This window comes from Agelaius phoeniceus, chromosome 26 (assembly GCF_051311805.1).
Source record: "Agelaius phoeniceus isolate bAgePho1 chromosome 26, bAgePho1.hap1, whole genome shotgun sequence".
Classification (NCBI taxonomy): domain Eukaryota; kingdom Metazoa; phylum Chordata; class Aves; order Passeriformes; family Icteridae; genus Agelaius; species Agelaius phoeniceus.
This window is the reverse complement of record NC_135290.1, coordinates 2,760,303-2,774,613: the sequence shown is the minus strand read 5'-3', so window position 1 is coordinate 2,774,613 and position 14,311 is coordinate 2,760,303. Positions and strand designations below refer to the sequence as shown.

At 43.4% G+C, this 14,311-nt stretch overlaps 1 protein-coding gene and 1 long non-coding RNA gene across 6 annotated transcripts in view; one reads left to right on the top strand and one right to left on the bottom strand.

The window, feature by feature from the left end:
- Positions 1–14,311, top strand: part of LOC143695767 (uncharacterized) — a 151,668-nt gene that overhangs the window by 15,497 nt on the left and 121,860 nt on the right. The gene's annotated exons all lie outside the window — the stretch shown is intronic.
- On the bottom strand, positions 1,192–5,426 carry LOC129130874 (keratin, type I cytoskeletal 20-like). 3 transcript variants are annotated; one of them, XM_054649490.2, is made up of 8 exons: positions 5,004–5,426; positions 4,166–4,248; positions 3,810–3,966; positions 3,144–3,305; positions 2,937–3,062; positions 2,544–2,764; positions 1,925–1,965; positions 1,192–1,289 (listed from the first exon to the last, which is right to left on the bottom strand). In XM_054649490.2, the coding sequence occupies exons 1-8, from the start codon at positions 5,424–5,426 to the stop codon at positions 1,192–1,194; spliced, it is 1,311 nt and encodes a 436-aa protein (XP_054505465.2). The 3 variants fall into 3 exon arrangements, with proteins under 3 accessions (XP_054505465.2, XP_054505464.2, XP_054505466.2); XM_054649489.2 differs by lacking the exon at positions 1,925–1,965 and having other exon boundaries at positions 1,192–1,333; XM_054649491.2 differs by lacking the exon at positions 1,925–1,965 and having other exon boundaries at positions 1,192–1,309; positions 2,550–2,764.

Below are 14,311 nucleotides of genomic sequence, written 5' to 3'. Positions count from 1 at the left end.
TCAGAGTGATATGCTTATAGTCTATAGCATATAGAGTTTGTACTTTGGAGCTGGGAACTGACCATTCTCTCTGCTAAATAGTTTGTTGTTATCTCAAAATAAGAAATCTGATTTCTGTATTTGGTTCTTTCTGTAATACAAATCTAAAGATCAAATGTGGCACTTCTGGGTGCAGGTTTGGGCATGGGAACCCTCCCAAGGCAGTATATTTTTCTTTTGAAGTCATTTTGATAAATGGAAAATCGTTTTTCCTTTGTCCTGGCTTAATTATATCATTGGATTTGTCAACTGAAATGTGTTAATTTTTGATTTATCTGCACTCAGGAGCATGGGGTGCTTTTGGGGCAGAAAAGAGCGGAAGATCAAAGGTGTAAGTAAAGCATTTGTGTGGAAATGAGCTGATAGCCTGGTCTCAGTGACTGGGGGCAGTGAAAGCAGAGGATTAGTTCTTTGGCAGCTGCTTATGTACAGTACATAGCTCTGAACAGGTGAGGTTTCATAGGGAAGAGCTTTGTGTGTTTATGTTCTCAAGAGGAAAATGTAAACTCCTGGGACTGAGAATCCAGGTGTGGCACAGGGGCCTCCCATGGGACACAGAACATTATTGGCACAGAAGGGTTTGAGAGAGAGGGAGAAAATTTCAAATATATTTTTATCCATAAAATATCTTGGCTTGCCATAGTCCCTGGTGACATAATCATTCACAGAATGTGAAAAATATCAAACAGGCTTCTTCAATTTATTTTTTCATGTTAATATATTATGAAAAGCAAATTCACACTTCTTATGTATTTGAAAATCAGGTTTTAATGAAGTGAAGCTGCTTTGTGTTTGAGTGGGAGTTCACATTCAGAAGAGGTGTGCTGAACTGATGCCTTAATGCATTTTAAATACCTAATACTTCCATTTTTATCTGTGTTGGAAGCAATTATACATTCATACCAGGCTGATTTGATTTTTTTCCATCAAGGTACTTAGTCACTATAGAAGTAAAACCTAAAGTCTTCTATGTTGTGACTTACAGATTTTTATTAATGCTCCCCCACAAAAACAACAACAACAGATTTGAGATTTTGGCATTTTTTAATCCTTCTGGGGTTTAGGGTGAAGTATAGATCAGATTCTTTATAACCCTTTTCATTTTGGCATCAGCTCCATGGAATTCAGAGGCATCTTTTCTGCTGGTGTCATTTACATCTTCTCTTCAACCTCTCTGACCTCAGAGGATACAATCTTGCCATCAACCACCTCCTCAACTATTGTCTTGATCTTCTTAAACTTACTTGATTCTGTTAAGGAAATTGAAAAGAGAAGTAATTTAATGCAATGTACACTGACAGAGTAATATTGCTGCTACATCAGGAAATATCAATAAGCATCTTCAATCTCCAGGTCCTTGAGGTAAACTTTTTGCAGTGTATGAGGTGTGGCTTCTCTTTTGGATACTCCATAGACTGCAGTTACTCTCTAGCACTCTTGATAGTTTTGCTTCAGTTTAGGACAGACTTGTAGACCTAAAACCTTGGAGTAGACTTACACCAAACTGGAAATTTTTGCTATGAAACTGGATATGTCACTTGGATGTCTCAGTCTCCCTGTGCAGCTGGCAGGGAGAAGCAGATGCTTCTGCAGTTCTCCAGAGGGGAATTCAGTAATTCTCTGTTGCTCTCTTGGGTCTCTGAGGACTCACAGAATGACAGAATGGGTAAAGTGAGTCTGTGATTTTATACTGGGCACCTGAATTGTATGTATAAACCCAGGTTTATCAGTCCTCATAGGGTAACCAAACAGTTGATTGCTTTCTTGATGTGAGATTCCACTGGCTGATTATTTGCTCTGAAGCTGTTATTTTACATCAGGCTACTTCATTCCATAACATTTCAACAGGCCACCATCAAAACAGAAAGAAGTTGGTGGGACATACCTTTTTCAGTCACCTCTACTGTTGGCATCTCTTCTAAATACCTGTTCAAATTGTAAATCAGAAAATGTAAATATATGGCAACTCATGTATTGAACATTGTGCATTTTCTATGTGTTTGATCAGGACAGCTAATCCCCTTTCATCAAGACATTGAATCAGAAGAAAACTCAGTAAAACAAGTTCTCTCAGTTGAAGTGAGACTTGCTAAGCATAAGCTGTAGGTACAGTTAATCTGCAGACTGATCTCTGCAATGCCAGGACTTCAGGTCACGCAGGTACACCCGATCTAGTTCCTGAGCCAGAACAGCTGAACAGGTAGAATCTGGGAGGAAGTCCCACTTTCTGCTTAACCCACACAGACAAGTTGATCAAAAACTGCATTACAGGTGTTCCTGGCATGTGAACATCTGCCCAACTCCCCAGCTCACAGTAACAGTCTGTAGGCTGGGAGAGCCACCTCAGAATTCCTCAGCAGCTTCAGTAGCCCAGCCTGAATGGCAGCCTGCTCTGATTCTCTGGCCAAGAACTGGACAATGGGCTTCCCCACCCCAAAGCAGTTGGAGAGAGGCAGATTTGACACAAAACACACCCCAACACACAAAGCCATGTGTGTGCTCACCCAGTCTCCTCTCCCTCCAGCAGCCTGCGGTACGTGGCGATCTCCATCTCCAAGCGGGTCTTGACATCCAGCAGGATGCTGTACTCAGTGTTCTGAGCCTCCATGTCAGCTCGGACCTGCCTCAGCTGAGCCTCCAGACTGGAAATTGCTCCCTGTATCTGGTCAAGCTGGTGACTGTACCGTGCTTCCGTTTCAGCCAGAGAGGCTTCCAGGGTCTGTTTCTATCGTGCGTGGCAAGAACAGTGACATATTATTCAGAGGATACATTTTTCAAAATAACATTTTGATTGTAAAGCCCCTCATTCCTCTATTTATCTTTTTAGCCTCTATTTATTACACCTCTGTGTAACTCTCTGCTATCCACAGTCCTTATTTTGCTTTTTTGTTATTTACCATGGTCAGCAGGGACTGTAATTCCAGCTCCAGGTTCTGGCAGACCTGTCTCCGTTCTGTGATCTCTTTCCTTTGGACCTCCAGCCTCTCAACATTGAGGGCAACTTCCTGGTTCAGTTCTGCTGTCTGGAATGGAGAATGGAGGGACTGTGAACTGCAGCCAGGCACGACTGAGATTCTTGCTGGTGTCTAAGCAGTTGACTTTACCTGCTTTTCAAAACGTTCTTTGGCTTCTTGGCGGTTCTTTTCTGCCATTTCTTCGTATTGCTTTCTCATGTTTTCCATAATAGCTGCGAGGTCAATGCCGGGAGCAGCATCCACCGCCACGCTGACAGAGCCACTGGCCTCTTTGCGCAGCCTGTCACGGTCCTGCAGCAACGGGAGCTGGGTTAGCACCAGCTGCAGGGAGCTGCCACTCCTGGCCATGGGACACAAACTCAACATCTACACACATAGCACTAATCCTCAATAGCATCTTGGGGCAAGACAACTTAATCACCTTGTAAATACCGTTTAGTGCACCTCATCTTAGAACAGTTCACCTACTTGATAGCAATAAATGTTATTTCATAGATAAATGTATCATAAAATGATTTCCTCAGAACCGGATCTGTGGAATGAGGGCAGAAGTCATGGCTCCTATTTGTGTACTTTTTGGGATAGCAATTCCTGAACCATACGTTTTTCTTAGAGAAAACCTTTACTCCTTCATTCCTGGAATGGAGGAGTGTTCAGCCTTCGATCCCTGATAGCTTGAATGTCCCTTAGGGTCACACATGGTTAATGCTGCTTCCAGGAAAGATAGAAATGCTTCCTAGTGAAGTTGTTTGCCACTCAAAACCCCTCTCCCCGGCAGTAGTCAGCTGTTCTCACCTCCTCATGGTTCTTCCTAAGGAAAACAAGTTCCTCAGTTATGTTCTCAATCTGGGACTCCAGGTCAGCTTGGGTCAGGGTCAGGTCGTCACGGACACGGAGCAGTCCAGTGATGTCGTTCTCCACACTCTGCCTGAGCAGGTGTTCATTCTCAAACCTGTACAATACAGTGCCTTTTGTCATCATTGGAATGCAACAGTTTGGAGTAAATGTTAGAATCAGTAACTACCACAGCCATTGTGAAATTTTCATTAAAGTTGGAAAATGTTCACTTCTTGGCACCGATTCCAGTAAGTGGAAGCTTTCCTGAATAAGAGGAGCATGAATGAGAATTGATATAAAATCGTGGAACTTACTTCAGCCTAAAGTCATCAGCAGCCAGCTTGGCATTGTCGATCTGCAGGACAAGTCTGGAGTTTTCCATCTGAGCAGCAGAAATCTAAAGGGAATGGCAGACAAGCAATGAAACTTTGCACAGAAATTCACACTTGATCCTTTCCTGGGAATGAATAGTACAAGTGGGCTTCATCCTCCTTCACTTCAGCTGTCTGTTGGTCAGCTGGCTTTAAGCTAAGTTCCATCTGAAGTGCATGAAGGGAATTAGGGATGTCCAAAAGACAAATTGTCCTGCCATAAAATAAGTGTATCAAATAGTTAGGATGAACTGTTCTCTGAAGGGATCTGCTTTTAAATGTTAGGAAGTAGAACTGATAAAAAATAAAAAAGAAAGGACTGAAGGAAGTTCTGGAAACATGATTTGACAAACCTGTCAGTTGATTGTTGGGAATATTTCATTGTTTCCAGTGGTAATTTACTATTTTAAGTAGTGGTCTTTAATTTTTTTCTGAGTGTTTGCCCTTCTTTTCTAATAAACCACTTTGAAATAGACTGTTGCTAAACTATATTTAAATATGTAGATTACCAATTTTCTCTAATTAAAGCCACCTATGGCAAATATCATAGAACTAGTTAGAGTCACAGATTTTTCAGGTATGAGATTACTCACAACTGCAGGCATATATCTGGTATTACAAATGATTGAAAATCTGTCACTAGTAGCTCATCAAAAATGAAGTTTTTCTTCCCAGCTAGGCCAATTACAATTTGGAAAAGTACATTTTCTACAACAGATTATTCTCTATCTCACTGATAATTTCAATTCTTATGTTTATGGAGGGCTCTATGATCTCTTACCTTATTCCGGAGTTCATCAATTGTTTTGAAGTAGGAGCTGTAGTCCTGCCCTACACTTACGGTGTTCTTCTCATACCATTCCCTGATCTGCCTCTCAAGCAGGGAGTTTGACTTCTCCAGTGAGCGCACCCTCTCCAGGTAGGCAGCCAAGCGATCGTTCAGGTTCTGCATCGTGGATTTCTCGTTGCCAGCGAGCAGCACATCGCTCCCAGTGATGCTGAGCTGGAGGCCCCCTCCGAGGCCTTGGCCAGAGCTGGTGCTGGTTGATATGCGGGTGCCATAGCCCCCAGCCCCTCCATAGACACTGGGTGCCTGGATCTTCTGGATGGACATTTTCCTGGAGGTCAGACTGCTGACACTGGGTGCAGAGGACTGGACACGGCTGCTCGTACTCCACTGGGTGCTGCGGGTGGAGAATGCCATTTCTGCTCTTTGTCTTCTGGGCTGAAGCAGGGAAATCAGCACAGATAGAGACGCCAGTGAGGAGCTGAGTGTGCACTGTGCACCTTTATACCTTTGTACAGGTCCAGGAGGAAGCACAGTGGCTGGAAACCCCACCTATGTTGACGCAGAGTGTCGCTGGTATCGGCACAAAGAGCACACAGGATATTGCCCCCCCTCCCCATAATTTGAAGGGGTTCTCGTCTGTTCGTCTGTGTTTGAGGAACACTCCCTGGGTAGTTTGCTTGCTTTGTTATTTTGTATAACAGATAAACAAAAAATGATCTGTTGAATCATTTATAACCATGTACCTGCAGCCAAACCTCTCTGTAGCCCTTTAGAACAAATGAGTAGGTTCTTAGCCCCCTCCCTGTGCAGCTCATGAATTTAAAATGAGAGTTGCCTATATGTGACAAGAGACTTAAAATATTTATATTTCTCTTGAGTAAGCAATAACTTGGGCCTCAGGACTGTCTAGAACAGTGTATAAATAATTAGAAAGGAGGCAGCTGTAGTACCATGTGAATTAATTTCATAGTAAGCACAAACCAACATCTGCACTGCCAGTGAAGAGGCTGTTGCCATCAGCTGGATGGAATATGCATTCATCTGGTATTAGAAAATCCTTGCAAGTGGAATTTGAGCTTTCAGTACATCTGAGATTGAGTGGAAAGGGTATTTCTTTGTCTTTAAGTAAGAAAGGAGGAGTGAGAATATTGGAAACCTTCACAGCTCTCTGTGTTTCACATGTGAGATGCTGAGATCCATAGAGTGGCGGGAAGCGTTGAGTTCCAGCTTCCAGCAGAACGAGCCTCCAGCCCTCCAGTGTGGCTGAAGTTGAAGCAAAACAAGTTTCCCTCCTTGTGGCCCCATCAGATACCACCAGCTAACAAGTGCCATACTGGGGAGGTCTGTCCCCAGCCCAATGGTCATTAACAGAAACCAGCTGCCTTTCCAAGGCATGAAGAGACTCAACCATCCTACTGCTGATCATGTGGAAGAGGCTTCTGGGCTGACTGTGCTGTACCCTTGATACAGAAAGTGCACGGAGAATTTGTAAAGCGAAGGAAGAACCTGATTGCTGAGGGGCTGTCAGTGCTGCAGGAGAGTGGGTGGCAGGTGTGTGTTGGGACAGTGTGGAGGTGCAGCTGCTGGGGCATTGCACTGACACTGCTTCTGTGTGTTACTGGTGTTGTCAGGTAGAACAATGAGCACACATGGCTTGTGTTAGTGAGAGCAGCTGCTGTATGTACTGATCTCCCAGCTTGGGGCAAGGAAATTGGTGAGACATGGAGCTTTGGAGGCATTGAACTGTGTATTGGAGGCTCCTTCAGCTTTCTGAGAGCACCCAACCCAGAATAGTTGGGTACTAGGGATTACCTAAGATATTAAGGAATCAGTACTGCCAAGTTTTTAAGTTACTGTGCTAGGGATTATTCTAACTGGTCTTGGCTCAAGGCAGAGAGTTAAACTCTTGTACTTGGCTGTTCTGGAAACACGGCTTCCAAACCAAAGCAATCAGTGTGCAGGACAGGATTTTTCTTTCTAAGAGGATGCTGTGGAGTGTCTTTGGACCTTGAACTTCTTTGGGTGTAACTTGTAATAAAAAAGCCTTTATGAGATGTAAAACCAAAGTACACTGGCCATGACATTTGGTGTGTCATTACAGAGACTCAGGGTTGTCTTTTTTCCAATGAAATTATTCAGGCTGAGTAAGAATTGCTCATTTTAGGAGCAGAGTCTACACCTTTAGACTTTAAGAGGAGTACAGTCCTGCTGGTCTTACATCCCTTGGCTCTGTATCTCACTGCCTAGATCTCTGCAGAATTGTGTGGCAGTCTGTTTAAGAGCAAACATTCTGCTTTGTCTTCTCAGTATTAAAATTAGTTTTCATGTTAACCTGGGTGATATTTTTTCTAAATATCATTTGGGGGTTCTATTTTTTTTATTGAGTGAGCAAATGAAAAAAGAAGTCAGTGATTTGAATTAAGGTGAGCATCAGGCTTAGGTCAGACATTTGCCTTGTGTTATGGCTCTGCTGCTTTTGTTCAAGCTGAACCTCCAGCAATTATTTTCCTCTAGACTGCTCAGCAGAAGCATCCAAGATGTGTGCAAGAGGAAGCAAGGAGCAATGGCATCATGCAAACCTGATGTGAAAAGACACAAGGCTGAATTTTCTTAGTGTTCTTTTTATTCTCATCCCTCATGTGTTTACTGACAATTTCTCTGGTCTTATCATTTTATATATGCTTCTGTTCCCCAAAAAGCTAGAAAATTTGCAAGAATAATTCCTAAGATCAGGATAGATTGACATCAGAGGTGGGGTTTGCTCCTGGTTTTGGTTCAGTACACGTTTTGCTGTGTGATATATCTTGACTGGTTGTATCAATCAGTGGAAACTGCCAGAAGGAGCCCTGAAGCTGCAGCCATGGCAGTGAGGGGAGGGTGAGGCCCCAGCTGGGCTAGAGGGCAAGGGGCTCCTCAAGGCACCAGCTGGGAGTGGCCTCAGTGTCCTCCACCTCTTGACTAAGCCCAGGAATTATCTGCAAGAACATGGGCTGCCTCTTTTTTTTTAATATTTTTTTATTGCTTGTAAGAGTAAGTTACCTAAACAGATGTTGGGCAACCTAAAAATCCATTGTCCAGTACTGCAGTTTTGGTCAGCATTGAAGAAGTGCTGTAACAGTTTGCTGGTGCTTAGCTCAGCAGAGCAGTTTCAGCTCCAGGCTCAGCTGTGGGAGCTGTAGAGGACAGTCTGGGGGTTCACAGGTAGCACTTCCCTTCAGTGACATGCTTGCTCAGAGTGGATTGCCTACAGACACAATAAAACATTTATAGCCACACTAATGATTTGTTTGACTTCATGAAGAAATGTCACCTGTGTGACAGAAGTTTAATGTGCATTAGAGGGCCATGGAGATAAGTTCTGCAGGGCTCTGATAATGTGGATGCCATTCCATCTGACTCACCTGTGCCAACCAGCCGTGGGCAACCAGTCTGGAGAGTTCAAGGAAAAAAGACACACCCAGCTGTGGGTCTGAGTTTTTGCTGCCTTTAGGTGGAACAGATGCTTTTCTTTTGGCTGACATAGAGTCTGAAATAAGACAAAGTCTTCTAGTTCAATCTGTAGAGATGATCCATTTTAGGAGTGAAATCCAACACCCTTTTGTTGGTCCCTGTTGGTCCCTGTGTTTGGGTTTAGTATTATAAGAGTTTGATTCTGAAAGATCTGCACTACAGTCCTGAAAGGACATTGCTGTGCAAAGTGCATTTCAAGAGAGATGCATTCCATTTTCAGTGTTCCAGCCTTATTCCAGTATTCACTATTTCTGGGTCTGAGATATTCCCCTCCTTTTCTTAATTACCTTTGCATCTCCTGTTAATGCCAATGCCTGTGAAGCCTGCTCTCTCCAAAGAGCAAAGCAAGGTATTTTGTGCTTTGCTGAATGGGATCAGGAGAGAGAAAGTTCTGGATGATGTCACCAACTCAGCTGGATTCACCTAAGCCCTGAGCATTTGCAGCTCAAGATCTTACACTGTCTGCCTCACGTATTTTTTCCCCTCATTTCCCTCTCCTTTTTATCTTTTGTCCAATGAAAATATCTCAATCATCAAACCACTGCATCTTATTTCTTTCTGCTTGGAGCTTTGACCAGAGGGGTAAGTTAAAACATTACATATTTATGGTACTTAGAGGGGCGTTCCAGCTCCTGGAGTGGTGCAGGAGGCAGTGTGTGGGTTCCATCCCTCCCCAGCCACAGGTGGAAAATGAAAGTCAGGAGCTGCCTTTCCTGTCTCAGCTGCTCTCCTCGAACAGAATCAGATCTCAGTGCCAACAAAAACAGCTCCAGGCCACACAAACGAACCTTCTCTTTTTTCTTCCCCAAAAGTGCCATTAAGATCAGCTCCAACACAGGGCTGCTGGCAGATCTCTCTCCGTTGGAAAGACCCCATGCAACCGAAGTGTCAAGGGAATGAGAAAACCAGTGAACTGGAGAGAATTTCAGCCTACTGACTCTCTCAGTGCCATAATGCTGGAGTAGTTCAGTACCCATGCAAAATGTTGCATATTTCTGTGATTCAGGATGCAAATACGATTTTCATGGCCCTGTGCAAATATAGGTGCACACTGATTGTACACTGCAAAATATACATACAAATACACTATAATGTGTATCTGTGTAGACAGATACTAACTTAAAATTCATATGGTTCTGGGGATCTTACTTCTGTCACACCTGGAGCCCCCAAATCAGAAGAAAAATTCAATTTCTTCCCCAGTGTAAAATTGCACTCATAATGCCAGGGAGGTGCCTGGCAGAGGCACAGCTGCAGCTTCTTGTTTGGGGACTGCTCTGGAATATCCTTTCAGTGCATCCCAGCGATCCCACGGCATCCCCAGTCCCGGGGTTTGTACAACCAGGAGCAAGCTCTGGGCTGCTTGGAACACAAAATACTCTCCCAGCATCAAGATCTGTGTCAGGAAAGCAGATACCAAAAAACCAAAATAAATGAAACAGGCCGAAAATCCGTCTCCATACTCCCCCGGAGGAAGTCTGGCACTGTTAGTAACGTTCATTGCACAAATACCGCAGCAGAAATTCCCAGGGAGTTGTTCCCCAGCCGCAGGAGCCCCGGAGGAGCGGCAGGAGCAGGGACAGGCACCGGGCTCCGTGCGGATCTGCCTGGTTGTCACTAGAGGCCACCACCGGCCTTCGGAACGGAGCTGCCTCCAGCCCTTCCCGTGCTGAGCACCGCGGGAGAATCCGTGCGGAACTTGAACGAGAGAATAAAATTTACGGATTACATAAGGGGATTTCTCATATTATCCACTTTCCTGGCCCTATATCCACAGGAAATTTAGTGGCGGGTGTCGTTCTTGTGGCCAAACTTTTAGAGGAATTTTTTTTTCAGAGCCACCAGACATAATTATGGAGTTTAGTGCTGTGTGTGGAGTGGGTTTGGAAGCAGTGGCAAGAAGAATGGACTATCTTTCTAAATTCTGACATGTGAGTCTTTGAGGACAGGGAGTGTTCATTATCCTTTTGAGTTACACCTTTTTTTATGACTGATGCTTGAGTATCTCAATTTTTAAGCAGTGATAGGCCGTAGACATTAAAGAAAAGGTTTCTTTGGTTGTGTTTTTAAGGTTTTTGTTCTCTACAGTATCACAGGATACATTCTCAGAATGTCTTGAAACTGTCTCTTGTGAGATTAACCTGGAAGCAGAGCCTGGGTGCTGGAATGGCTTTCAAAAATTACACATTTTTTTCATTAATAGGACATAGGAATGTGTTCTCTTTCCTGCACAGGTAACTTTATGATTACCATTTCTGTCTGCTTGCAGCAACATTGCAGATTTCCTGCTTTGAAATTGTTCTGGCAAGAGTCACTCCCAGTCTTTTGTTTGATGAATTTGATCTTTTATTTTCTCATACGTTGTTTCGGAGGTGCAGAGCTGAGCCAAAGCTGGTACTTCTCTAAAGGCAGCACACCTTTAACGTCTGTTCTAAGGAAGAGCTGTAGTTTGTAGCTACTTCAGCCTGTTTGTTTCTCCATTTCCCTGCCTGCTCCAACTAATTATGCCACTTAATTGAAACACATTTTTCCAAATTATATTCCTCATTTTTGTTGCTTTCTATAGAGCCTAATTACAGCCCGTCACATTGACTCTTGGACTTGTCCTTAGGACATTGGAAAGCCAAAAAATTTACCCCCGAAGTCTATATAGTTATTGAAAGTGTCTTTACCACAGCTGGTGTTATGATTTTATGCCTTTAAGCTTCTGATGCATATTCAGACATTCAAAAAGCAAATTAACATGTCCAGAAGAAGCAGCCCTGCACCTGCCTCACCATTAGATCATGTCTCACACTGGGAGCTCCTGCCATAGGGACATTCCACACTGTCCAACATTGGCACTTCTGTTTCATGGAATATTTTTGCAGACAATTGGTTTGTGGCAGTCCTAGGCCAGGGACTCAAGTAGGTCATTTCCATATAGTCACACAATTAGGGATATCATAAAAGTACAGCTTGAAAAGAATAAAAATTTTTACACAGAGAAGAATGGTGAGGAAACAACAGACAGTAAACTTGGGATTTCACCAAGCCAAACGTTCAGGTAGAGTCAATAATTAACATGCTTTTGTGGGTTAATGCAGGACATGGGGGGACAGGGGGTGCAGCCTCTCCAGCATTATTCTTTCCTTACTTCCCTGTTTATAGATTCGTCCTTTTTCTAAATGATTCATACACAGGAACAGGCATCTCCTAGCAAAACTTTAGAACCTTTATAGGTCAGGGTGTGGACATTGTGAAATGTTTTACCGGCTCTTCTACCTATTCTCTCTGCTTCAATAATCCATAGAACCCGTGAGTTTAGCAGTGCTACAAAGGCGAGATTTCTTTTCTTCTCTTTCTGAAATGACTTTGTTAATTTTGCATCCGTGTTAACCAGGAAGGCAGAAAGCAAAAATTTTCATTGTACAGATGTGGCTGTTGATAAATAAGGCTGAACCCCAGCAGTGTGGGGCCAGCTCCCCAAAAGAATGTGTGATTAATAGCACAAACCATGACTGCATTACCTCATCGCACACTTCTTCCAGGGGATCAACACTTCACTTACCAAAGCTGCCTATTGTAATACACCTTAATAAGTTTTAACATTTCTACAAGTGAAATGAGCTGTGACTCATGCCCAGGCTGGAGTGCAGTCAAGGCTCTTGGAAATCATGCTGAGGATTATTCCGTGCAGGACTGCCTTAAATGGCAGGTGAAACTGTGAGGAGCCAGCTGTGAACGCTGATGGTTTCAGCCTCCTTTTATAGGCTGAGTTCCTGTATCTTGTTGGTTTGCAGAAGTGTTGTTGCATCATTCACCTCGACTGAGAAATGCTGTTCTCTCCTGCTCATGTTTCTTTGCTATCCTTTTCCATTTATGGGAAATAGAATTTATTCACTTGGAGAGTGTTGTTTTTAATAATACTTCATATTTTTCAAATTGCACTTTCTTTGTGCCTGGGTCTGTCACTTTCTTGGTGTGGAAATGGCACTTCTTTGTGTATGGGATACTGAAGGAGAACAAATACGAGCTGGCAGAGTTCAACCAGTTTCAATACAATGAATTAACAAAGTCCTTTTTCAAGCCATACATCATCACAGTCCTGAATATTTCCTTCCCTTCAAGCCACTGCTCTGAAATCAGAAGCAGCACTACCTGTGCTCTTAAAGTCTCCCAAATACTACAAAGCTGCCAGAGCTGCCAGCACAGGGTTCTGTGCAGGACTCATTTCATTTAGGCTGTTGGCACAGGTACATTGAAGAACATCATCAGAGTTTGTGCAGGGTCCTGACCAGCCATAAACACTTGGAATGAATGAAGGGCATTATCTCTTCCGAGCCATCAGACACTGACAGGATTGCTGTGAGTGGGGAATGGCTCTTCAGGAAGTTGTATTATCTAATAGCTGGGCTAAGTAGAAGCTGTGAAGTGATGGATTCTAATTTAGTGGCTCTCAGTGACTTTCTTTGCAGCCTTGAGCGAGCTGTGTCATCTCTTTTTCCAATTTCTCAGGCAATAAAATGGGAATGATAATACTGCCCCCATTCATTATCTCCCTGACTTCATCTCGCAGCGTGGTGTGAGAATGTGATGTTAACAGTGCATGCAAGTGGTAAATATTAGCATCATTATTTATTATTTAGGGTGCAGACCCACCCTAAATACATTTAGGAATGCATAGCTTATCTACCAGAGCACAAATTCAGAGGTAATGAGTAACCACCAGATGCAGGGCACACGTCTGGTGACACAGTGTCACAAGCTGTTCAACAGAAAGGAGATCTGCAGTTCTACAGAGCATTCTGAAGCTGTGAAAGATTCTCCAGAAATCAGCAATTTTTTCCAGAAACAAACAGAATGTGGTGTAATGCCTATTTGTATGTTTAAAGACTAATGGGTTTACTCAACACTTAGTAAAGGACACTTGAATGGCTGTGTTGGAGCCATCAGTGCACGATGGTGTTAAAACCAGAGTGAGCTGTGAGGATGGTGCTGTGAGCTGTACTGCTCTGACCTGTACAGAGTGCAGCAGCACAGGTGTGAGAGAAGGTTAAATCATCAGAGTGGTGGAGTGGTGTGGGAATTCTGCTGCCTCTCAGCAGAGGAGAACAGGAATTCTGCTGCCTCTTAGCAGGAATTCTGCTGCCTCTTCTCCAACACCTCTTGGACCACAGCTGAGTGTGACACAGGGCATGGGGAGCACATCTCACCTTTGCATGAGGGGACACCAGGGCAGAGGAAAGCCAGAGCATTCCTAAGAAATGTGAAGTAAAGACAGGCATGTTCCATAAGGCACTTCAATTATTTGCTTTTCCTTCTTCTTTCTTTCTTTCTTGTAGTTCAGCACAATAACCCAGCACAAAGCACATACTTTCCTTTGATGTAGAACTAAGGGGCCACTTAGAAGTTTTTATAATTATTTGTGTCACAGCGATGTGGCCCTGCTATGTAAATCTGATAAATGAACATATCTTTAAATAACACAGACAATTGTTCAAGAAGACCTGGGCACATTTTGTCCAGATGCTGCAAACACCAGGTCTGGTTTGTTAGATCTGGTAAGCCATAAGGAAGGACACTCTTAATTAGGCAGGAGTTACTAATCCTGTATTACAAGTTTTACCCAGTTTAAAGAAACCATTAGGTAATCCATCCAATGCTTTGGGGATCTCTTTGTGCAACAAGGGTGGAGAGTTGGGGTGCGGGGGGCAAAGGGGGATCAGGATCTGGTTGGAACATGCCAGCAGAACATCGTACCACAGAAGTAGACTTTGTTCAGTTTAATCTGCTTTTCCTTTGAGATT

Coding starts and splice junctions, on each gene's coding strand:
- LOC129130874 (XM_054649489.2), bottom strand. CDS start 5,426: ATGGCATTCTCCACCCGCAGCACCCAGTGGAGTACGAGCAGCCGTGTC. Junction 3,967..4,165: donor GCTGATGACTTTAGGCTGAA/GTAAGTTCCACG, acceptor TGTATTGTACAG/GTTTGAGAATGAACACCTGC. Junction 1,334..2,543: donor CTGGAGGGAGAGGAGACTGG/GTGAGCACACAC, acceptor TTACTCTGTCAG/TGTACATTGCATTAAATTAC.